This window comes from Rattus norvegicus, chromosome 16, assembly GCF_036323735.1.
Source record: "Rattus norvegicus strain BN/NHsdMcwi chromosome 16, GRCr8, whole genome shotgun sequence".
In the NCBI taxonomy this organism is placed as follows: domain Eukaryota; kingdom Metazoa; phylum Chordata; class Mammalia; order Rodentia; family Muridae; genus Rattus; species Rattus norvegicus.
Window position 1 is genome coordinate 76,992,848 of NC_086034.1, and position 26,305 is coordinate 77,019,152.

The 26,305-nt window shown below is 39.9% G+C and overlaps 1 protein-coding gene across 1 annotated transcript; it reads right to left on the bottom strand.

The window, feature by feature from the left end:
• Nucleotides 1-8,478: 8,478 nt before the first annotated feature.
• Nucleotides 8,479-23,221, bottom strand: Defb1 (defensin beta 1). Its single transcript, NM_031810.2, has 2 exons — nucleotides 23,095-23,221; nucleotides 8,479-8,748 (listed from the first exon to the last, which is right to left on the bottom strand). The coding sequence occupies exons 1-2, from the start codon at nucleotides 23,153-23,155 to the stop codon at nucleotides 8,600-8,602; spliced, it is 210 nt and encodes a 69-aa protein (NP_113998.1). The 5' UTR covers nucleotides 23,156-23,221; the 3' UTR covers nucleotides 8,479-8,599.
• Nucleotides 23,222-26,305: the final 3,084 nt, after the last annotated feature.

A 26,305-nucleotide genomic window follows, 5' to 3' on the forward strand; every position in this document is an offset into this window, starting at 1 on the left:
AGCTTTTATAGTGGTAGAAAATACTATGCATGTTATTGGAAGAAAAAGTAATTATCATATACTGATCTGTGAACTCTTGGAAGCACACTAATGAATGGCCTGGCAAGACATATCCACAGGTACAATAGTGGCCTGAACATCATGTGATTAACAACTGCTTTTTGATTGGCTCAAAGGCCCACTCCACAACGTGAAACACATACCTGGTGCCATTATAGTGTCAAGAACCTATGTTTAGGAAGGTTAGAGGCCCTAGGGGGAGAACCTACTACTATTATTTTGCCAATTAAACATATTATTAAGTCAACTTCTAATGACTTATTGTTATACCCGTAGATTAATGTATCTCTTGGCTTCTATTTTCAGTAAATGGTGATTATCACAGAAACCCACAACTGGCCAAGGTACAGAGAGTAAGAGATTGAGAATTTTCAGCCTATATGACACCTCCTCTTGAGGCTCAGGTATCATTCCAGAAGAGGAGTTGGAAATATTGGATGACTATAAAGAAAGTGTTTCCTAGACACAGCAAGGCAGCTAGCTGTGCATGTGAATGCAGAGTGGTTATATCAGTATACACAAGACTTGTACAAGCTCAAATCAGGTCAAATCTCATGATGGAGAATAGAGTTGGTCATACTCTTCCATTCCTATCTAAAGATCTTTTGGCATTTGATAGCTGCTGGGATATGGAATCTCAGTCTTCTCTAAGAGTATAGCCTTTGGTAAGTAGCCCTTGACTGTGCTCCAATAGAAGGCTACACATCCAATATTATCTGGGCAACAGAAATTGCACTCCATAGATTTTGTTCAAAGAATGGCATATAGATGGGTGATAGGAATGGGAGTTGAATCTGAGACGGGTGGATATGATAAAAACATGAAATTCTCAAACTAATAAAAGAGTGAATGAATGAATGAATGAGAGGCTCAGAGAAATTGGGTCAGAAATCATGACAGAAAGAAATCTAGACACAGCATCTCACTTTGTAGTCCACAGCAGTGTGGGAATCACTGTGTAGGGCAAGTTGGTCTCTTTAACTAGTAGAAGTTTTCCTGACCTGGCAATCCATGCCCTGTAATTAGAGACATAAGACACCATGTCTTCGCGTCAATAATTCCTAAATAGTTGATGTCTTCTTTAAATTCTCAGATATTTTCCCAGAATAGTTTCTTACTGCATAAGATGGTATCCCAGCAGTTCCTTTTTGTTTTAGTATTTTTTTTTATATCAGATAGTGGTTTCCTCGGGTTTCTCGTTATTCTTGGTTGTGTATTTCCATTTAAAAGCGACACTCTGCACTATGTTCTCTATCCATAACTTTCTACTGTGTCTTTCCAAACTGTTCTACTGAATGATGTTTCTCTGATAAGATTTTATTTGACAGGCAATACCAATAGGGCACATTCAGGTGAACAAGCCTTGCTGAGAAGGAAATTTAAGTCACAGTATATTGTACCTGGAAAGCCTATCTCTCCCCACCCCCATAGCTGACTGTGCTCCATCTTCCCCCTTTTTCTCTACGCTTTATATTTTCCAGATATTAATCCTCTACCATACCTATAGCTGAGAAAATAATTTCCAAGTCTGTGCAACTCCCCATCACTTGACTGAGCCTTTTTCAGTGTAGAAACTTTTCAGTTTTATGAGGCCCCATTTGTGGATTGTTGGCCTTAATTCCTGATCTTTTAGACTCCATTTCAGAAAGTCTTTACCCACACCTGTGTCTTATGGGGTCCTGGCTATTTTTTTTTCTTCTTCTGCCGGTCTCAGAGTTCCGGGTTTTACATTAATGTCTTTGATCCAGTCGAGTTTGATTTTTGTACAGAGTGATCGATTTGGGTCTAATTTTATTCTGTATGCAGACACCCAGGCTTTCCAGCACCATTTGTTGAAGATGCTATGCTTTTTTTTCCAGTGGGTTTTTTGGGGCCTCATTGTCAAATACCAGAGGGCTGTAGTTATGTATATTATATTTGGGGCTTCTATTTTGTCTCCTTGATCTAAATGTCTGTTTTGTTTCAGTACAATTCTGCTTTTAATACTAGTCATGGTTCTCAAGAAGAACAGAATCAAAAGGATGAAAAAAGAAAAACAGAAAAAAGAAATCGGAATTCATTATGCAATGTTTAAAATAGCAGCAACAGACAAATCACACCTACAATTCTAAAAACACAATATCAGGTCCTTGAGACTTGAGGGCACAATACTAGAGCAGTCCCAAAAAATTTGTCTGACAATAATGGGTGATGACCAGTAGTCATGTAGTGCACAAGCCAAATTGCCTCACTAGTCCCAGTCTGGTATTATAAGGAGTCTTGAAAGTTCTTGGAGAACCCCTGCTTCCTATCCCATGAGGGAAGCTTGGAACGTGGCTGTACTGTTAGCAAAGGAATCAGCAGCATCAGGGATAATGGGGCAGATCAAGGTGAGAGCAAACTGCTTTCTGAAGTACACTTATTTTAACTGGGGACCTACCACAAGGTACTGCCTACAGTTGGAGTGGACCTTCCGATATCATTGTAGCCAGTTCTTTAAGTGGGATTCTCAATTCAGCTGATTTTAATCTGTGGCAAGCTGGCCTTAAAACCAACTATGATAGCAGCTCTGGAATCTGTCTTACGGTCTGAAATAACAATCCATCCAGATCTGTTCTTTTGGCTCAGGATTGTTTTGGTTGTCCAAGGTATTTCATAGTTTGATATGAATTTAAGTGGTTTTTTTCCTATTTCTATGAGAACTGAGATGGAGATTTTGACTGGGGTTTAGTTGAGTTTTGGGAGGATGGTCATTTTCACAAAAGTAATTTTTACACATACATGAGAATGGGATGTCTTTCTACTTCTAGTGATGTCCACCCATCTCTTTCTTCAGAGATTTAAAGTTACGTCGTAGGGAACTTTGACGTCCTTTTTTAGGTTTATTTCTAGAAGAAAAATTGGGACTATTATGCATGGTAGTGTGTCTGTGTCTCCTTCTCAGCATGTTTGTTGGTGGTGTACAGAAAGGCCACTGATTTTTGTGGATTTTCTGAAATTTTTTGGCCTTTTGAAAATGTTGATGGTTTCTAGAAGATTTCACGTGAACTTTTTGAGATCTTTTAAGTATATCTACAAGTAGGAATAATTTGACTTTTTTTCCTGTTTGTATCCCTTTAATTTTCTTCTCTTACCTTGTTGCCTTAGCTAGTGAGTGCTTCAAGCACTATATTGTAAAGGGCTGGGACTAGGAGATAACCCTGTCTTGTTCCTGATTTTAATGGGATTGCTCTAGGCGTTCTCCAATCAGGGCAATATTGCCTGTGGGTTGGTCCTATATAGACTTTATTATGCTCAGATTAGTTCCCCCCATCACAACCCTCTCTGAATCTTATGAAAATGCATTACAGCCATTTTCTGCATCTATTGAGGTGATTACATCATTTTTATCTTAAAGCCCACTTATATGATTAACATTATATTAATTGATTTAAATATAGACCAATGCCTACATATCTGACAGGAAACCAACTTGGTCGTAACCGGTAATTTTAAAAACTTATGCCCATTTTCAGATTGTATCTTACTGAGGAGTTTCGCATGTGTGTTCATCAAGGTAATTTGCTTGTCTTATATCTTCTCAGAGTGCTAGCTCTCCATTAATGTTTTCCCAGGTTACCCGTATGAGGAAGAAATGGAGTAAATCCATCTAAAACTACATAGTAGTAATTTGTGCCTCAAAGTCCAGAAATATGCTCTTTATGTAACTGAGAGAGCCAGGATTTAGTGAACTAAACTAAGAATGTAGTGTCTTCTTGGATAAGTCTTTCCTTGATTTTAAATCAAGTGTTTTTTATTTCTACTGATTAATGTTAGCGTGGGATCTATTCTGTCAGATATTAGAATAGCAACATCTGTTTGCTTCTTAGTCACATTTTCTTAGAATACCTTTCCCCCTTCTTTTACTTGAAGGTGGTATCTATCTTGGAAGGTAAGATAGATTCCTATGTAGGCTACAGGAAAAAGCTGGGTTTTGTTTAATAATCTGTTGAACAAAAATGTGCCTTCTGATTGGAGGTTGAAGGGTCATTCTCATATTCTCATTTATACATAGTCAATAATACTGTTATCAGAAGGTGTGCGTGGGTTGCTGCCATTTTGCCTTTTCATGTTCTTAGTTCTACCTTGTGTTTAGTAGTTGTAATTCTGTTCTCTTTCCATAGTCTGTTGGTTATGCATGTGGCTTTCTTCACTCCAAAGTATTGCCTCCCATGTTCTCTGCAGGAATGGTTTGGTGGAAATGAATTCTTTTAGACTGTTTATGCCACGGGAAGTTTTCCTCTCCCCCTCAACTAAGGCAGAGGTTTGTGATAGTCCTCACCCCACAATGCTATGGTTACCAGACTGTGTGCAGACAGGTTACTGTGTCCACCATTTATTTATTTATTTTATGTTATGTCTATGAGTGTTTTTCCCGGATATATGTCTGTGTAACATGTGTGGTGCCTCATGCCCCCAGAAGGTCACAGAAGGTCAGAAGAGGGCATTGGATCCCCGCCCCTGGAACTGTCAAATTGGAGTTACAAAGGTTGTCTCATAGGTGCTGGGAAGTGAATGCAGGTCCTCTTGGAGCATCTTTAACCACTGGCCCATCTCTTAAGCCCTACTTTGTCAATTTTAAATTGGCTTTTGTTTTTGTTCTACCCAGTTGGTGTAGCTACTTATAAAATTTGTTTTGTTACTCCAATTGTGCAGAAGGATTGTTAAAATAACTGTTTACTGTTTTTGTTATTGCCATCTATATTTTAAGATCATACAAACAAACCATTGCTCAGACTCATGGTATGGAACATTTAAAAGTAAATTTAGAGCTATTTCGTATTTAAATATTAAATCCGGTTTAGAGTGATTTCTTTTCTGATATTTTAAGTCTGCAATTTCTAAAAGTCAGATGCAGAATCTCTTCCTGCTAGGGGCCAGAGGACAATGTGAGTTGGATTTCCAGACCCACAGGGTGTCTACTGTTTCTGTTAGGGAACCAATAGAGAAGGGACCTGTTTTCTGAAAGATACTTTACAGGTCTGCCCCAACACCCTGAAGAAGCTGGAGACACTGAACAGATTTGCATGGTGAATCTGAGAGGAACAAACAATCCACCTGAAAACAAAAACAACGTAGTTCTAGAGGAAATCTCTTAAGTCAGATACCCTGTCAGACTCTTCAGCATTTCCCAGGCACATTTCATCACTCATTTCATTTTAGTTATATCCTGAGACTATAGTGACCACTAGATATATCATGAGATTATAGCTGGCACAGAGCACTAAAGGAAAAGCAGAAAATATTACCCATAATGAGCATACCATCCTTCAAATGGGTTACTTCAATTTTCTAATTCATACAAACAAGTATTTGGAAAATATATGTCAAAATAGATGGTGGAGGACTAGAATCATGGAGATCATTCCAGATATATTTAGATTGGCATATTAAGTAGAAGCTTTTCATTTAGCTTAACATAGAAAGTGGAAAGGACTTTAACTCTGTGAAACAAGCAGATAAAATAAAAGCAAACTGGAACCACATGCGTTTCCCTGGCTTAATGGGAGGGTAGCAGTTGAAAGACTTGAGGTCATTGGGATATAAACATGGATTTGCCAGTCTAATAGACCCATACTTCTCTAGCCACTCTACATGCCCTCTCTAGAAGGATCCAGAGGACAATCTCTTACCATGGCTGTGAGAAGTACATTTGTGAAGTGGCCTCAGTGAACAAAGCAAAAGCAATTTACTGTGACCATGAAATTTGGAAACCAATGTATGGTGAAAATGACTGGTTTTAGAGAGTGGGAAACCAGGTAGTAACATATAACCTCCAAAGGGGAGAGGAGCTAGTTGCTGAAATGAAAAACAGAATCAGTGTCAAACTCAAGATGGGCTCACTAGGGACCATTTGTGAAACTGTGTAATAGTAAGTTTGGGGTCTTGGAAGTGATATAAAGAGGAAGATGTCACAATTCTTGCTCTAGTTGTGTTTGAAAAAAAAAACTGATAGCTATTAAAGTAAAAATTAAATCACCTCTGTCAACCCTACCCAAAATGCAAAGGAGACCAGGAGGTTAAAAGAAAGATCTCAGCCACAAAACCTGCTATTAACTGTCACAATAACCAGCTGGATTGGAAGCCATCACAACTTTATTCAGCAGGAACTTCTGCAAGGACATCTGCCAGCAATTCTGTGTTCAAGACTGGGTTGTGATCACTCCCATTGATCATTGTCACTGTACTGGCTGGTTTTGTGTGTCAACTTGACACAAGCTGGAGTTAGCACAGAGAAAGGAGCCTCCCCTGAGGAAATGCCTCCATGAGATCCAGCTGTAAGGCATTTTCTCAATTAGTGATCAAAGTGGGAGGGTCCATTGTGGGTGGTGTCAACCCTGGGTTGATAGTCCTGGGCTCTACAAGAAAGCAAGCTGAGCAAGGCACAGGAAACAAGCCAGTAAGTAACATCCCTTCATGGCCTCTGCATCAGCTTCTGCTTCCTGACCTGCTTGAGTTCCAGTCCTGACTTCCTTTGGTGATGAACAGCAATGTGGAAATGTAAGCTGAATAAATCCTTTCCTCCTCAACTTGCTTCTTGGTCATAATGTTGTGCAGACAGTCACTAAGGTGTATTGTTCTAAAATCTTTGGTGTAATCATCATTTTTATTTGTGAAAACTCTCCTGTGCTCCACCTTCTTCAATATGCCTAAGGTTCGCCACACCTCATCTGTTCCCATTATAATGCTTCCCCTTGTAATGATTTTTATTTCTTGTTCACTTAAGTATTCTTGAAAACCTGTTCTTTGACTTTTTAAATTTCATTTGTCATTGGTATAAGCAGATAATTTCTAAGTCAAATGGAAGAAAGTACTATTCGAGCTTTAAGAAACAGTCAATATGGGCTGAAAAGATGGCTCGGTGGTTAAGTACACCAACTGTTCTTCCAGAGGTCCTGAGTTCAATTCCCAGCAACCACATGGTGGTTCATATCCATTTGTAGTGGGATTCAATGCCTCTTTCTGGTATGTGTTAAGAGAGCAACACTGTGCTCATATACATAAAATAAATAATTAGAAAAAGAAAGTCAATATATAGGTTGGCTTTGGTCTATTAACTGATACAAACCCATATATTTCTGTTTATATTATAGTTTCTATTTATATTATTTTATATTATATCTATTAATTGATATAATATATTAACATATTGTATATGTATATTTTTAATCTGTATATATGTATTTATCTATATATGTATATACACAAAATATCTATCTATCTATCTATCTATCTATCTATCTATCTATCTATCTATCTATGACTCTTTGAATGAATTAGAAGGCAGATCTTCCTGAAGAGGAAGCCTATATTCTATTGAAAATTTACACTGCTGCTCTTTCTTTACTGAAAGTGGTTCAACACATTACTATATGTTATCCATCAGGGACAGAGTGTTATATGACCACTTACCTGAACTTACACAGCTTACATAGAACACCCCATCATGTGAGTAGAGGTTGCCTATCTGAAATCAGACCTGAGCAGACCCTGAAAACCTAAGTTAGGTATAGAAAGAAGGGACCCCATCCATCTTCACTGGGGTTTATTCTCAGAGAAGAATTATTTAGTTTTCTTGCTGAGGTTTCCAGGTTAAGGAAATGACTAAAAACATGGATTTAAACCACTGTGTCTGCATTACTGAGAATATTTGAGTCGACTTAATGTCCTCCCCAGTGTCAGCATCTTCCTTACTCAGCTTTTCTCTATAGAAATGATCGTCTCATTGAGGGATATTAGTATGGACTGGAGATAAATTCTATTTACAATAGGACTTTGTTTTGGGGAATAAAGCTTCAAGTGCTTTAAGTTTTTTATCGTTTGCCTACTAAGAGTTGAAGACGAAGTGGTGGAGGCAGGTTCTGAAAACTACCACATCATGTGTGCCATCAGTAGATGGAAGAGCATTTTCAGGAAAAATTGAATGTCATAATTTCTTTCATCCATTCACGCATATCTGCAGACATCACACCGTGGAAGACCTGAAACACAGATGTCCCAGTCCTAACACAGATTTGTGATACACAATTAGATTTGAAAGTTGTGGCCTAATCTTTTTTAAAAGCAATTACCAGGAAGTCCAGAGATTACTCATGGAGGACGAGCTTTGGTTGGACAACTTACAGTTATAAAGGGGTTTCTAATGCTAAGGTTGCAGAGAGGGTGCCATAGGATTAACTGCTGAGACTATTGAAGAATCATCCTCTTTTACATCATAGGAGACTGTGTTCTCTGTTCAATTCTGTGTAAACTTCCTATGCTGGGTGCATCTTGCATGTGATAAAATTACATAGAAGTGGTGTCACTCGAATTGTGACCGTCATTACTCAGGGCCTGGCAGATGTTCTGGATTTTCCCACCTCTTGTTCTAAGCCCAACACTTTTAAAAGATTGCTCTTCTAAACTGAGGCATAAAATTTATTTTGAGATGATGTAAATAAACTTCAAAAACATTTCATTTATTAAAACACTAATTTTACAATCCCTTGCTTGTCCTTTATGTCCATTCTTCAAACCACTGTCAACTCCTGCAACAGTTGGGCTTATCTGGTTTACATGTTCCTTGTAGTTTGGTATGAGATGGGCAGCTGGAGCGGAGACAGAATCCTCCATTTTGGAGGCATCGGTATTGATCTGTTCTGCGTCCAAGACTTGTGAGAATGCCAGCACCTACAAGGGGAGAACAGATATGTTTAGACTTTCAGCTGTAACTCCAAAGATTTGAGAACATTTGGTAAATGCAAGACAGACAAGCTGGTAGCCCTTAAGGGAATTCTCTCTTAAAGGCCATTGCTATGGAGTTGATCTTGAGGCTATGGAGGCTACACTTCAATATTCCAGGATGAAGAGAGGTTCATGAACCCTTATCCTGAACCAAAATTCTATTGATACTAGATAGCTTCTAGGGGTACAAAGATTCCATTTTCTTTCAAAATATAGCCCCTGATAGTCAACCTTGCTCCAACAGATGGTACTAAACCTTTAAGAATTTGGTGGCATAACTTGATCTCAGTAAATTATTTAAAAGAGCGGGGTGTTATGAAGTTGGGAGAGATGGGGATGTGAAGGTAGATCTAGGATGTGTTGGGAGAACTGTAGGAAGGAAGGTGAAAATGACCAAAATATATTGTATTAATTCAAAGACTTAATAAAATATTATATTGAAAATGCATTTATCTATGCATGCTTGTCTGACTTAAACTTGTAGGGCACTGTAGTTCTGAAGTCTCAGACCTAGCTGAGGAAGCTCTTAGTGGTTTATATCTTTCAGGTTTGTTACTTTAAGGGCTCATCCCCTAGTACATCAACTATCCTCTAGTCAATGGCCACACACTAAGATATAGGCAACACTAACATCATTCAAGCGTGAAAACAACCATTGGATGAAGATGAAGTGGGGTGTGAATCTGGGAGGAATTGCAGAGGAGTAAACGTCATCAAATATAATGCATGGAACTTTCAAAGAGTTAATTGATGTATTAAATATATATATAGATATTATTATGACATATATAACATATATAATTATTCTGCCATATATTATATCACATACTGTGACATATAGTACATCATATTATAATGTTATCTACACACACACACACACACACACACACAGCCTGAGGGTTTTTTTTACACTATCAGGGACTTCACATGCAGGGATAGAGGACCAATGGTGTAAGGGGATGTGCAACTTAATGGTTCACAGATTCAGCTTACCAGCTGATCAGTCCACAGCCAGCATCTACACTTACTGCATTTATAGGCCTGTGTGTCGAGGGCAGTCTCAGGAATTCAGCCTAGTAGCAGTCCTAGTGAGCAATGTGTCAGATCAGAGGTTGGCCTGGGGACCACTCTTTCTGCTCTAATTTGTTTAGACATCAGAGATATCTCCAATGATATCTCTGACCCATATCAACTAACCTGCAAAACCACAAGAGTAGAAAAGGGGAGAAGCACAGACTACAATGTAGACTGAGAGGAAAGGTAACACGGTGACTCCACATTTCTTAAATCTTCAATAAAGTGAATCCAAAATATTGAAATGGTTGAAATTCCAGAGAAGACATTCAACATCTGGCTTTTAAGTCAGGAAGAATTCAAAGATAAGTGAAACGAGAAGATTACTGTGAGACTTGGATGAGAAATTCAGCAAGTTGGAAGAAACTTTCAGCAAAGGCAGATTTTAGATGTAAACCATGAAATAAAGCAAACATCAAGAACCAAGCATCATCACAGAATAGAAGTCACAAGACAGAATATACTGATTTAAAGTTATCTTTGACAAAGGTTAACTTTCAGGTAACAATAGAAAGAGATACCAGTTAAAGAAAAGGGAAACCTATGAATTGTAGTTGAAAGTTACAAAATCTAGAGGGAGACTGTCCACTTTAGAAGAACAGACAATTCAAAATAGATGTGTCCAGTGAAAGGATGATCCGTGGCAAATAATAGTTTAGATGATTTTAGTATAAAACAAAGAAAGACTGCTGAAAGCTGCAGGCATGAGTTACAGGTTACCTATGAAGGCCCATTCTTCAGAATTATAACAATAGTTATCAGTACAAACATTAAAGAACAAGAGAATGAACATAGTGGTATATATTTGCAGCTATTAGAGCAAATATACCTAACTAACATTCAAACAATAGTACTATATCTAGCAATGCTTCTCTGAACACAGGGGAATAAAGACCTTATAAGATAGACATCAGCTAAAACAGTTCATGACTGCTGTGGTAGCATTGCAGAAGATAATAGAAAGCATCCTATATCCTGTGAATAAAATTGTTGAACCCTTGGGAAAGCATAAATTTCATGAGACTAATAAATGAAAATTATGAGAAATATGGAAGAATCAAACATTTCAACTCAATAGCATGGATAGAGAGAGAGCGAGAGGGAGAGCGAGAGAGAGGGGGGAAGAGAGGGAGGGAAAATGGATAGAGGGAAGGAGAGAGAGAAAGAGAGAGGGGGAGGGAGAAGGAGAGGGAGAGGAAGAGGGGCAGGGAAGGAGGGAGGGAGGGAGGGAGAGAGAGAGAGAGAGAGAGAGAGAGAGAGAGAGAGAGAGAGAGAATGAAACCAGGAAAAATTATTGGAATTAGCACAAACTTTCAACAATAGTCTTAGACATAAATGGCCTTAATTTATTAATTTAAGGTCATGATGGCTGATTGCTTAGACTAAACACAAGATCCAACTGCTTGTTGCCTATAAAATCCAATTGCACTGGAAAAGACACAACCTGAAAGTAAAAAAATGGAAATAATTTTCTGACTAAATGTAATCTGAAAAGGATTAAGAGTAACTCTATTCATTTGCAACCAAGTAGATTTTAAATAAAAAATTAGCCCCAAATGAAGAAAAATATCACTTGGCAGTAATAAAGGGCAGTTGATCAAGAAGATGTAATGAAGGGGATGGGAGGGATGTAAGGATACTGTCTGAGAATCAGCTTATTTTGTATACGACAGTGAGCTGCACCTGTGAAGCCTTGGCAATAGAGTGCGCCTGACCAAGATCTGCACCATCACTTGACATTACACAATGGAGAGGGGTCATCTCATGAAGCCCTACTTATAAATGAGAGAGGGAGGGAGAGTCTGTTCCAGAGATGAGCCCATGATAGGTTCTCTACCCCTAAACACACACATATATAAACAACACTAGATTGATAGAACAGGCTGTCTCTACATATATGTATGCATTTATGTGTGAACACTAACAGTCAAAGAAGAGGTAATAAGTTTGAGGGTAGTGTGGGAATGTAGGAAGAGTTGAAGGGGGAGAGATTAGGGTGGAAATGACGTAAGTACAGAACTCGTGCATGACAATCTCAAAAAGAAATGTAAAAGAAGATGTAGTGATTGCAATATATAGTCACCAGTTTGGTAGATCCAATTTCATAAAAACAAAACGCTATTTGGCATAAAGAGAGGTATATATCAAGATTCAGTGCTAATGAATGCTATCAGTCCACCATTGTCAGAAGATAGCATCCTAGACAAAAATGAACACAGAAACATTAGAGTAACTGTAGCATAGATCAAACGACTGTAAGGACAGCCATATACTATCCCACCCCAAGGCTCTAAACTACACAATACAAGTTTTAACGAATAAATATTGAAATATTTTGTATTTTATCAGATTACAATACAATAAAATTAAGAATTAGCAACAAGAGACATGGTACAAAGACATAAATATACTGAAAATGTATCAAATTTGCTTTAGAAAAATCAGTAGGTCACTGAAGAAAAGGGGAGAGGAATTTAAATTTTTATAAAAGCCAGGTGATGCTGACACACACCTTTAAATTCAGCACTGGGAAGGCAGAGGCAGGTGGATCTCTGTGAGTTCAAGGCTAGTCTGGGCTACATAGTTAGTTCTAGCCCATCCAAAGCTACACAGAGAAACTCTTTCTTGGGGGAAAAAAGAGAAAACAAAGCAAAAAAACCCTAAACAACAACAAAACAACCAACTAAACAAACAAAACAAACTTCTTAGAAGCAAATGAAACAGAAACAACAAATTACCCAGTACTACAACCTTGTGTGTATGCCAATGGTCATCCTAGAAAGGACATTTATAACTATCAGTGCTTACAATAAAAGCAAATACATTCTCAAGTAAGATAATGATACACCTTGAGGTATTAAATAAGCTATATCAATCCAAACCCCAAGTTAATAATAAGGCAGTAAAACAGTGTCAGTCAGAACTGAAAATAATGAATGGAAAACCCAGAAACCGTGTAAAGAATCCATAAAACAAAGGCTTGCTTCCTGGAAAAGGTAAGCAAGATACACAAAGTCATGGACACATTGGCTAGGAAGTGAAGAAAGAGTGAACATGAAGTCAATAGTATTGGAGATGAGTGAGGAAGTATTACATCTGATACTACAGAATACCCGAGAAATTGTATTGGCATGAATTATGCAATGTAGAATAAATGGACACATTCTTGGATGCATTTGACATATGGACAGTGAATTGAGATGATGTAGATCCACAGAGCAGTGAGACTGAAGCAGTAGTCACCCACACCCCTCCCCCACCCCCACCCTCAACACCTGACCTCCTATCCCTCTACCACCCCACCCTCACTACCTGACCCTGCACCTGACCTCCCCCTCCCCCACCCTCACTACCTGACCCCCATCCCACCACCAGACCCCCCACCTGACCTCCCACCCCTCCACCACCAACAACAAAGAAAACTTCACTACTAGTGAAATTTACTACAGCATTCTACCAGGGGTTTAAAGAACCTTATACTATTCCACAAAATAAGGAAAAGAACATTTCCAAATCAATTATCCAAAGTAGTTATTAGACCAATGCAAAAAAAGATAGATAAGGGCTCACACCAACCAAAAAAAAGGCTATATGCCAATTTCCTTGTTGAACAGATTAAAAATTCTGAATAAAATTCTTGCAAATAATTCAGAGACACATTAAAAAGTCAGCACATGATGATCAAGTTTATTTCATCCCACTTGTGCAAGAGTAATTCTGCATGTGTGAAATAAGCCCAATATAACCAATAAACATGATAAAGAGAAAAGATTCTCATGGCCATGACAATAGATGCAGAAAATGACTTGGAGTAAACTCAATGTCTATTATGCAGAAACCCCGAGGAAACCAGGGATAGGATGATCATACCTCAACATAGCAAGATTCCTATGTTACAAACTCATAGCCAGCATTATACTGGGTGGGAAAAAATTGAAAGTATTTCCTTTAACGCCAGGAAGGGGTTGACTCTATGTCACAATTTCTATTTAATAGAGTGTTTCTCATAATTACTTATTGTTGCTGTGATAAAGCATTGTAACCAAAAGCACCTTAGAGAAATGAGGTTTATATTGGTCTATGCCTCCAGAGTTGGGAATAGAGCCCATTATAGTGGGGAAGTCATGGTAAAAAGCTGGAAAAACATATCAGCAGGAGCAGGGAACCAACTGATCACATTACACAGGAAGCAGGGAAAGAGAAAAGGAAGTGGAGTGAGGCTATATTACTTCAGAAGCCTGTGACTTCTTCATCCAGCAAGGGTGCCCTTCCTGAAGCTCTCATAACCTACCCACAATAGTATCACTTACTGGTGACACAAACTGGTGACATAACCTACCCCCAAGAGAGTAAGTCACTCACTGGTGACATGTTCAGATGCATGAGCCAAGGAGGGATATTTCTTGTTCAAACCATAACATTCTCCCTGTGGCCCTCTAAGGTTCATGGCCATCTCATGATGAGAATACATTTAACCCAACTGCAAAAGTCCTCATAGTCTTTAATAGTTGCAAACTATTGGTATTGGACAGTTGCAATTCCGAATCTCTTCAGAGACCCAAAACAATGTCTTAACTATGACCCCTGTAAACTTACAGAACAAATAACACACTTTTAGTATCAAAAAGAATATACATTACCATTACAAAATAAAGGAATATGGGCACACCGAGGAAAGATTAGACCAAAGCAAAACTGAAACCCATCCTGGTCCGAATACTGCATCAATAGATTTAAATGACACTGACTCTGTAGCTTTGCTGCCTGCAACATACATTTTTAGGCTGATTCCTGGTTCCATTTCCTATATGAAATTTGGCAGATATCTCATGGCTCTGACATCTCAAACATCTTGGGATCTCTGCAACCCAAGTTTCACTATCACAGCCTTATGAAATGCCCCCCTCCCCCCAAGGATTCCTTGAAAGTACTCTGACTTTGACATACATTACCTGGCCTCCACCATTCTCCCTTAATCTTGCATAGTTTTCTTGTTCAAAAAAGTACCACATGAGTAACATGATCAAGTTCTGCACCCAGCTTGAGATGGCCCTTGGCCACTTGGACCTCAGTTGCAGAAGATTCTGAATACAACACTTTCATAATTTGGAGGCCCATCCAAGTGGGGTCTTATCCTCACAATACATTTTCTGTTGTTTTTGTCCAGATCATGCAGCTTCTCTTAAACAAATACAAACTCCTTTTCAGCACACAATTGAAGTCTTAACTTTCTTAGTAACATTTGCTTTCCAAACTGTACTTTTTAAAAAATATTTTCCTACCATGTTTGTTGTCCTAATAACCATGCCACAGACTCAACCCTATGTTGTGTTAAAATTTACTCCCCAACAATAACATAATAAATGAATTACTTTTTAATTTAGCCCCACACAAATTCTCAGGTCACAGGCAGATGCAACCAGATTCTTTGGCAAAATTTCATGAAGTTTCTCTTGTCAGGTACAATTTGAATAATTTTCTCCTCTGAAACCTCATGAGCCAGACCTCCATTGTCTGAATAGTCTTTAGAATTACTGTCTTCCAGGCCCCACTAGAATAGTTCATTTATCTCTATTTACAGAATTCAATGGGTTTTCTGGTCTGAAGCTCCAAATTCTCCCATATCCTCAGAAGAATAATATGATCTTGCTTTTCACAGCAAAGCTCCATTTTCCTGAAACCAACTTCTCTCTTAGTTACTTATCTGTGGTTGTGATAGAATTCCATGACAAAGAACAATTTAAGGAGTGGGAAGGTTTTCTTCTAACTAAAGTTTCAGAGGGATAGAGTCCATCATGGTGGGGAAGGCTTGGTATCTTAGTTACTTTTATAGTATTGTGACAAAATTCCATGATGAAGACAACTTAGAAAAGAAAGCATTTACTGGAGCTTACAGATTCAAAGGAGTAGAGTCCATGATGTTGGAACAAGGGTGTGTAAGCAGGGACAGATGATGGCTCACATCTTGAGCCATGAAGAAGACACCAAGAGAAGAGCACCCTAGGTAGGTGGAAATGTTTTTGAAGTCTTACATTCAATTCTCCATGACACACCTCCTCTGACAAGGATGCATGCCCTAATTCTTCCTAAACAGCTCTGCCAACTAAAGACCAAGTATTTCAACATATGGAATCCATTCTTATTCAAACCCCCACATATAGCAACAGTAACTAAAACCAAGCAGGAAGAGTAGAGAGCTGACTGGTCATACTTGATCTATATAGAGGAAGCAAGAACAGGAAGTGAAGCAAAGCTACAAGCTATCAAAGCCCACTACCAGCTAACTACCTCCTCCAGCAGGGCTCCACCTCCAAAGGTTCCATAACCAAACAGCATGACAAACTAGTGAACAAGTATTCAAATATATGAGCCAATGGAAAACATTTCTTCTTCAAACCACAACAGTACTTGAGTTCTTAACTAGAGAAATAAGGCAAAAGAAAGAAACAGAAAAGATACAAATGGGAAAGAAAGAAATTATACCCAATTGAAGATGATGTGATCCTATATCTAAAAATAATCTAGAAAGAGTTCACCAAAGGACTCTTAGATATAAGAAAACATTTTCAGCAGAGTATGAGTTATATAATCCATCTAGAAGAGAAAGCACCTTTCTTCTACACCAATACAGAACTTGCTAGACAAGAAATAAGAAAAGCAAGCCCATTCAATTGGCAAAAAAGTCACATTCCTGCATAATTTATTCAAAATTATTTTACACATCCATAAAAATGATGTTAGAGACCTCTACAGTGAAACCTCTAAAGAAAGAAAATGAACACATCAGGAAATAGACGTTTCAGACTTATGAATCATCAAGGCAATTTCGACAGAGTAGAGGCATTCCCTATCATAATTCTATGACATTCTTCACAGAAATAGGATAAGACACAATCCTTAAGTATAGAGTAACACAGAGAACTCCAAAATAACTGAAGTATTTCTGAACAGAAAGAGGAATATTGGGGAATCACAATATCTTACTTCAAGTTATAAAAAAAAATGGCCTGGGAAAAATGACTCAGTGGTTCTGAGTACTGGCTGTTCTTCTAGGGACCCAGGTTCCATTTCTAGTATCCACACAATCATTTAAAACCTGTGTTTAATCCCAGTTCCAGGAGATTGGATGCCCTGCTCCAACTTCTCTGAGTACCAAGTACGCAAGTAGTTCCCACACATGCATGCACACAATCCCCTATACTCACACACACACACACACACACACACACACACACACACACACACACACAAACACACACACACACATTTACAGAGTTATACTGAAGAGCCATAGTAACAAAAAGCAGAATAAAAGGCATAGAAATAAACTTCCACTGTTGTCATAATTTGGCTCTTGTCAAAGTTGCTATGCTGATTAGTTTTTATTATCAAATTGATTAGACTAGGAAGTGATTGCTTGTGTGTCTGTGATTGATTCCCAGAGAGGATTAACAAGAGAGGGGAATGCTCTGAGTAAGGGCAGCAACATCTCATAAGTGCTAGAAGTTTATATATTCATATTCACATATATTCACATATATACATAGTTCATAAAAAAACGTGAGACTCATAAGTCTCACGTTTATATATTCTTAGGTCAAATATTTATGAATAGTGCATATCCAGACATAGCCACACAATTATAATTTATTCTAGGAATTATAAACTAGAAAATAACTCAACTTTAATGTATTTTTGAAGTGCTGGACCCAAACCCAGGGTGTAGGGAGCCAGACTGTGATTTTATGGGAGATGAGCCGTCCTACAAAGCTTAAGTGTAGAACGTTCTCTCTCATATATGGGAGAGGGTGCCATGGAGTAAGTGTGGGCTACTGAGGCTGTACAAGGGGAAGGCGAGGGAGGACCTGGAAGAGCCATGGGGCTTTGGATATAACCACAAGACATTGCATGTAGGTATGGAAATTATACAACAAAACCAGTTACACTGTATTGTCTGTATAATGTCATCATGCCAGCCACACTCTGTTCCAGAACAACTCTCCTGTGTGAACTACCATAGACCATGACACCTCTCCAACTGAGAATGCAGAAACCTAGATTGTGAGATCCCCCTTATTCTCACACCCTAGGCTACTCATTTCTTCCTCATGACTGGCTACTGCATTTATAGCTGTTCTTAGTTATCCAAGGAATACAGTGCCCCCCCACATATAACTTGAAGACAGGAAAACTGAGTTTATTATCATAAACTCATAATATTTTAATTTTTTGTAAATATAACATATAATCCTAATTTTATACCAGACATTCTGGATCTCTACCCAGTAATGCTTCTTTACTTATTAATTTATTCTTTGAAAATTTCATACTTTTTAAATAATACGTTGTTGTGACATTCATCTCTCCACTTCCACCTTATCTAAACTAGGATGAGACTTAGATCAATTTAGCATGACTTGGCATAGGGAAGATGCCTAAGGATTTAAGGAAGGATGACCAAAAATAGTAATGAAGAAAATATATTAAAAGACTGAGTGTAATATTTGAGCTTTGTATAAGAAATCTGTGAAAATAAAATTTCCTAAGTATCCTTTTGGCAACTGAGCTACGGTTGTGTGTGTGTGTGTGTGTGTGTGTGTGTGTGTGTGTGTGTGTGTGTACATGTGCATGTGTGAATCTGAGAATGAACATGCACCCATCAGGCTGTTGGGACTTTGTATCTTCAGTTCTTCATTTTGAATCCACCTTGAGATCTGTGGGTGGGACTCTAGGGTTGTGTAATACAATAATAGGCAAATGTGAAGTTTTAAAATGAACATTGCAAGGGGAGATTGAAATTTTTCTGATGAAAAGATAAGGTGTTTAGATAAAAGAAACTTCAGGTGAAATGGAATGGGTTGCCAAAGAACAATGGTGTCAGAAAAATTGGGGCCCCAATTCACCCATCTCTCCCACTGGGTCTACAGGTAGTCTTGCCATTGGAACATACACCTACAAAGAGGTCAAGGCCATGGGACGGAGTGTAGATGTTATGAATCATCTACAGTTTTTTGGTAGTAATTTCAGACCTACACCATGGGCTTGATGGTGAGCAGGGGCTGAATGTCAATCATAAAACATAGTTCATCAGAGTCCTTGCTGTCTTGCTATTGAGAGAAAGTCTAACTCTTGGCCAGGACAAGGAAATGTGCTGCCAGACTGCTGGGGAGGGGCCAGGAAGAATCTGGTTCTTCCAACTGGAGGTGTTAAAAATAAAAGTCAATGTCAACTTGGAATGGGGTGTTTGTGTAGTCGTGAGTGGAGGCTTGACAGGAGGACGGATGTGTCTATCACTCTGTTAGGCCACAAGGGGAGGAAATCAACTACACTTGCCACTCCCAGGAAAAAACAACCAAAGGTCAAACCAGCTCAGGGATGAAATAAGTCAGGCTTTCTTAATTCAAATAGCTCCCAATATCAAGTTCAGCAGGAAACTTCAATCTTCTGCAGCACCTTTGTTTACTATCACAGAGCTTGAATGTTCTGCTCATCTAGAGTCTTCTTGAGAGAGAATGTGTGAATGGTGATCCCTTCCAGGAGCTTGGGGAATTGAGTGAAAGAATGCAGGAACCCAAGTGGGTGTGTGTCCTTGTCACCAACCTCTCTGACTGTAGAGCAGCCCTGGCCTAGTCCCCATGTGGAAGAGATCCTAGGACACAGATGACACAGAGCTGTCCCTTTAGCTGTGAAGTGAAACCCATGGCCTTGCTTTGATGCTACTTTGGAGTATGTCTGTTGACCCTTACTTCCTACTAACTAACATATTTGGGTCTTCTCCAAATATGGAGGCTGCATGGCTGGTTTTTGAGCTAACAAGATTTGTGGTTTCTAGATGGGATCTGGACACCATAGAAGGTGAATTTCTATTACTGGAAGCTTTTACAGGAAGTGGAAGAGGCAGGAAGAATTAGGACAATCAGGTCAGGGTGGGGATTCCTGGATGAGACACTGAAGAGGCCAGGTTATTGACTAAGCTCAAACAGTGTTAGTGCCTGGAGTCATTTGTCTGCTTTGAGGCAGGGAATAGGCTCAACCTAACACGGTTGTGTCTAGAGCTTGCAGGTGAGGAAGATAGGAGTTTGTGGAGTTGTGAATGCCTATAGTAGTGGGTTGGATTAATTCTCAGTCCTTCAGGGTTTAAGGACAGAAGACAGGTGCAGGAGGAGGAGACATAGTTTTGTTAGTGGGAGTTCCTAGTCTCTGTCTCACTTGATCTGGCCCTGACCATCCCTGGATTTACTTATAGGATTTCAAGCCCCCACCCAGTGTCTCCTTACATAACCCCACTAAGGTTTGGAACCAAACCCCCAACTTTCTGTTGTTTATCCATAAAATGTATACATTGATTCTATGTTCCTCTTAAGAGTATTCTGAGAACTCAGTGTAAATGTCCTCTTGCTTTCTTTCCCTCTATTTTTTAACCATGTCATCTATCTGCTTGCCTGACACATACAATGTCATCTGCAGCCAGGCATCTCAGAGTTCTGCATCCAACGACCAGAAGCAAAGTGCTAGGGAGTGATGGAGTCTGCAAAGGATTGTGTTAGGGACCTCTGTTTGCAGTAACATTCCCTGATCAGCCCAGTTCATCATGGTAGAGTAAGAATGTAGCCACATTTAAGGTTGCAGCAAAAGACAGGGGCCTAAATTTAGTCAGCATCTTACCACTGTTAACTGTTGAGAAAGAGGGAAGATTTTAAACACCACACCAACCAAAATGGGTTCTGTTTCTCCTTCTATTTCAGCCTCTTCAAAGAAGCCTTCTCAGTGTCACACACACACACACACACACATACACACACACACACACACACACACACACACACACACACACACACACACACACACAGTGTTTTCCTCTAGAGTTGAACGTTTATAGAGAGTCTGAGATCTCCCTGACTCCTCCTGCTTTCTCTGACACTTATCTATTCATGTTTGTTGCTCACTAAATATTTGTTCAGTGGCAGCCTCAAGCACCTTGGTTTCCAAAGACCTAGGTTGAGATCTTGTTATGTTGACCTCATTTCTGTTTTCACAGACAATTTGTACAGGGAGATAGTGGGGATCCCATTTCTTTATCTGCCAGGAAGAAAAGCTGGTCAACTAGATGGTCTTGTCTTGTGGAGTCCCATGGAACAATTAGATGAGGCAAGGTCTAAGGACTCTACCAGACATGGGTAGGGGCGGGGGACTGGTACCTGTGAGTGCTCAAATGAGACACGAAATTGAGCTAGTCCCATACAGCCTTCCAGAAACAGAACTCAATATCTTTCACACCAAACTCTGAGTTCAGAAAGAAGCACGGGCTCAGACAGTGTAGATAGGACAAGACAACACATTGGCAATGCCATCAAATGCATGAAGTGATGGCTACAGTATCTAGCTAGACATAACTGTTTTACAGTGTATGCACTCCCCAAAACAGCATTTTGTATATTACAATCCTACATGATTTTTACCTACAATCTATGAATATATCAAAAAAATCAAATCAAAACTGTCACATTTCACACACCAAACTTAATCCAAGCACATGCAAGGTCCAGCAGCAGCCTGGCTCTGGGGACTCTTGAGAGCCTGCATATTTAATGCAAAAGACACTCAGGGGATGTATTCTTTTTCCCCACCTAGAGCACAGGGGCCATAGCAGGTATCAATCCCAGAGAAAAATACTTTTACTAAATAGTGCCCTTCACTAGGGTCAAAATTGAACTCAGCACTACAGCAGGTGCTCCTTAATGGTCAAAATGGACTCAGTGTTCCTTAATGGTGTTCCTTGGTCCTTGGGACTCAGGGGGATCTAAGTACCATAATCTTGGCTTTGGGGATGAGATAGACTCTGCCCTTAGCTATTTCCTGATAAGCAGCTGGAGAATTCTTATACTAGCAGATGATACAAGTGGAATATTTGTATTCTGAAAGAGTACAGTAGCATGGCACTACCACAGAGAGTATAGCAATCCGCATAAGTGGTCCTGGATTTCAGCTCCATTCTCATAATGGAGTATCGAGAATTATGGCTGATCCTGCCCACCTTTGGGAGGTGGGCCAATTTCTGTGGTTCGAATGAGTTGCCTATGATCAAATGTAGAGTACTAGATAAAAATAAAAAGTCTTCATTATGAAAAATATGCTTTTATATTTTCTTGAATTTGTGCCATGAGAAGGAAGGAAAATTCTCCTTCTCATGAATTTATGAAAGGAAAATTCATGAAAGGATTCCCACCCCAGCCAACCCATTCCCAAACACGTACCAAGACTGGTATATCAAATAGCATGTATTGTGTTGTCTGTGTGTACTGGCATTTTCTAGACCCTAGAAAGGGGTAACTTATTAAATGTATTTTTTACCTCTCTAATGGACCATTGCATCACTATGCAAAACACTGTGTTGAAAATTCACCTGCACCCAGATTTCATATGGGAAAATTGGGGCATAACTTATTTTCAAATGCATAGTTCCAGAGGTTAGCATGATAACCTGGAGAGGAACAAAACAGGATTTTTCAGACAATTTCACAACTAAAATTTCTTCCCTAGAACCCTCCTGCTACAAATGTGTAAACTAAAACTCAGAAATATATTACTTTCTCAGTGTGACCTTGAGAGATGGCTATGAGGAACATGTGTCCGTAATCACTACTTCAGGGTTGTATTGTTTCCTATGCCAGAGACAAGCTGCTTTGGCCCAGAGAATCTGAGTATCCTCTGGACAGATGTGAAGCACTTCCATTTGGCTGGTAAGATCTTGCCTGAAGAATATGGCTACCAGGAAATGTGAAAGTTCACCTGTCATCTCTTGACTGCATACCTGGTGTTTCCAGGCATTTACAACTGGCTGAGCTGGCTTGGTGAAGGGACAGGGGCACTTTGCCTGCAGCAGGGAGGCTCCACCCAGAGCCCTAGCTGAAGCTAGTGTCTGCCTCTGGATCAAAAAGCTAGTCTCTCGGTGTGAAGAATCTTGCCACAACCAAAGCAGACTCCCACACAAGATATTTCCTAAACTCTAGGGACAAACATTAGAGCTGGGAGATACCCACTACTCTCTGAATCCATACCAGGCTCATTTTGCTGCTGCCCAGAGCTGTTGACCACAAACTACTCAGGATACTATATGTTACTAGACCTGGAAGACCAGGAGGCACCTATTACATGTTCCCCCTTAGCCTAGGTAAGTCCAGTCCCAACCAGAGCCATCAACAAGTTCCCAAAGCTTACCCAGCTCCATCTGGGAGAAGAGAAAAAATAACATCACCAGGAGAAAGTAATGAGTTTTCATGTCGGTGAAGTCAGGGTCCAGAGTGCAGAGAGGACGTGAGACTCCCAGGTAGTTGAGCTGACAGATGAGGCTTGAATGAGCTTGTTTTTTTTATAGAACACTGATTGCATAACCTCATTAATGAGCCGAAGGGAGGCGTTGCAAACCACAGTGAAGTTCTAATGACACCATGCTGTTCAGCCTGAGTAGAGCCCAAGTCCTGTGGGCACATGACCTCTCTCCAGCTATAGCTGGACTTTATTTTTTCAGCCTGGAAAGTGGAAACAGGCGTGTTTGGACTCTCAGGTTGGGATTCTAAGAGACTCCAGGCAAAGCAGCCCCGACCAGGACCCTCCAGGTTAAATAGGTTCAGAGAGCCTGTAAGAAGCTCAACAACCCTAACAGGTGACTCTCTGGCTCTAGACGGCTATGGTTCTCTTCTGTTTAGACAGTGCTCAGGATTTAGTTCCTGCTATCCTAATGGTAGACTGATCGCAGGGATGGAAACTGCAGCAGGGTTGCTTTCTCATCCCTCTCCCTTTCTCCCTGAGAGTCTCAAACCAGCTGGTGTTTCCATTTGGGAAGGTGGTCCTGGGGTTTTCTAATTCCGGCCCTCCCGACAGCACCTGAGCTAAGTCCAGGGAATGCAACTGTCCCTATGGTGTATGGCCTCAGCTGGGCTCTGAGTGTGTGGGTACTATAGTGTTTTAAAATATCTTATTTCCATTGAATTTCCAGTGCAAATCTATGAGCAGATTTCCTAGAACATTGTGAAGGTGCTTATTTACAAGCAGCAGTCAACACTTCTGCCCAACTTGTAAGAGTGGAGATTATTAAGGGGATACTGAAAAGCTCATAGAACCATTGTTGGGGCTGGAGGACTGGGCTTGTGGCTGAGCTGCCAGGAACAAGGACTAGTCTGACTAGTCTGTGTCACTTGATATGATGAGGATCCTAGGCTGCAGCCACATTGTAGGAGACACCAGCATGGACTCTATAGAAACTACTGTCACCACCAGCAAAATACCTTTCTATAGCAAGACATATGCCTTCTGGATACACACACACACACACACACACACACACACACACACACACACACACACACAAGTACACATACACACACAGAATACATACAAGGACATACATAAACATACACACACAAGCACACACAGACACACAAGCAAATATGTAGAAGCATACATATGTGCACAACCATCTATTTTTCCTTTTTTCTCTATATATAGAAAAAATATATATGATAAATATATAGATAGATCTCTATCTCTCTCTGTCTCTTTCTGTCTCTCTGACTCTGTCTCTCTCTCTCTCTCTCTCTCTCTCTCTCTCTCTCTCCACACACACACACACACACACACACACACACACACACACACACACACAGCTTCTGGCTCCTCTTCTTACTGTGGGAATTCCAATCCCATCAGGAGGCAGCTGATACAGAGATGTGCCTCTCAGGGTACTAATACCCCATGTCTTTATGACCTGCTTCTGTGGTTGCTGAGAAATGCATATATCATTGTGTACTCATGTCATCCTGTAGGAGAAACGAGGTAACAATTTTTAACAAAACATCTCAAAATTCTAATGCCTAGGCGTCATTAATCACAACTTAAGGAATTCACATTGCAGTCAGAATCTAAAGGATGATTCTGATTTTCAGAAGTTTTCTGCTCTGAAGCTTGGAGACACTTAGTTTTGGAGGCTGTGCTTACAGATCCACAGCCATGCTGTGATTAATTCTCTAGTCTGTTTCTCAGAAGGAACCTTCATTCCAGTGTGGAAGCCTTTCTCTTTCCCCACATCCCTCAGCAGTGCTTGTGGGGTGACTATTGGTTTTGCTTGGTACCTCCATAAGACTGAGGAGTGATGACTACCCTGAAGGCTAGGTGCAGAGGGCGTGAGGTCTATTTCAGCAATGTGTTTCTGAAGGATTCATACAGAACCTGATGTAGCATCACAGTGGCTTCTGATAAGGTAGGGTTCTTCCCCTCGATTAGAAATCGCAAAGTGATTTCTTCTGCTATCAGAGGTCCCCTGTTGGCAGGAGATAACAAAGGAGACATTTATCTTGTCCTTCTCCCCAAGAATCCTCCCATTTATTTCAATGCTTCTAACTTGGAACTATCTCCTACTGGCATATAAACATACTCCATAAAGGAAATGACCAGTCCTGAGAACTGGTCTGTTGCCTCAGCTCCAAACCGTGACTAGTCAGTTGGGGTCAAAGCATAGCCCCCTGTTTGTCTGATAGTGTGGATATCAACAGTGCATAATTTGTCCAGAATCAACACTTACTGACAAGCCGACTCACAGTATCTAAGATGGAAAGGACTTAACCAGTAGCTATTCCAGGGAGTTCCTGTTTCCTGTAGGAACCCAGGACCACATCAAGCAGGGCTGGAACTTTGCCCAATTCAGAACTGTACAGCTATGATACCTTTATGTCATTTTTCATCGTCATGGATGAGCTTTATTGTAAGAAAGGTATTAGGGTAGTTAAGAAAGGAAAGAACGTAAATCTAGTTCTAGAGGGTTAGATGATTTGTGGATACAGAAAATAATTCCAGAAAAAAGAGACTGGTTCAACATCACAGAAGGACTGATGGAGGGACAGTGGAAGGTTTCATTGAGCTTTCAGGTAAACAGTCTGAGACTCACCAGTCCCAGGACTGGGCTACCCCACCTGAGCTTAGGTTGGATGATGCCACTCAGAGAGTCCTTAAGCTACTTTTCACTCTTGACCTTGACTCTAGTTCAGGGTCATGGACTCTACTATTGACTTACTAAGATCTATATTTCCCCCCATCATTCCTAAGATATTCTTTGGGTGTATGTAAATCCATATGCCCAAATACATAATATTCCCTATTATGTAAATCTACATCCATGATGGTCTCGTTAATGTTGGGGACTGAGCACACTCAGACATCAGGCTACCTGAGCCTTTGTGGGTGTTTCTTGATGTTAGCATCATTGAAAACAAAACCATTTGGAACCATTTCAGGAATTTAAAGAACGGATGTGGTTTCATTCAGTTTATTTTGCACACAGAGAAGGTTGCAAGCCCTCAGTGAAGGAGCAGACCTTTACTCTACGCTCCACCAGTCCTGTCAGCCTCCTCCCAAGAGTGCTGTAAGCCATTCTTCT

Excerpts from the sequence above, each read along its gene's own strand:
- Defb1 (NM_031810.2), bottom strand. The coding sequence starts at position 23,155 with ATGAAAACTCATTACTTTCTCCTGGTGATGTTATTTTTTCTCTTCTCC. Across the intron at positions 8,749-23,094 it reads CTTCTCCCAGATGGAGCTGG|GTGCTGGCATTCTCACAAGT; the intron begins GTAAGCTTTGGG and ends CTCCCCTTGTAG.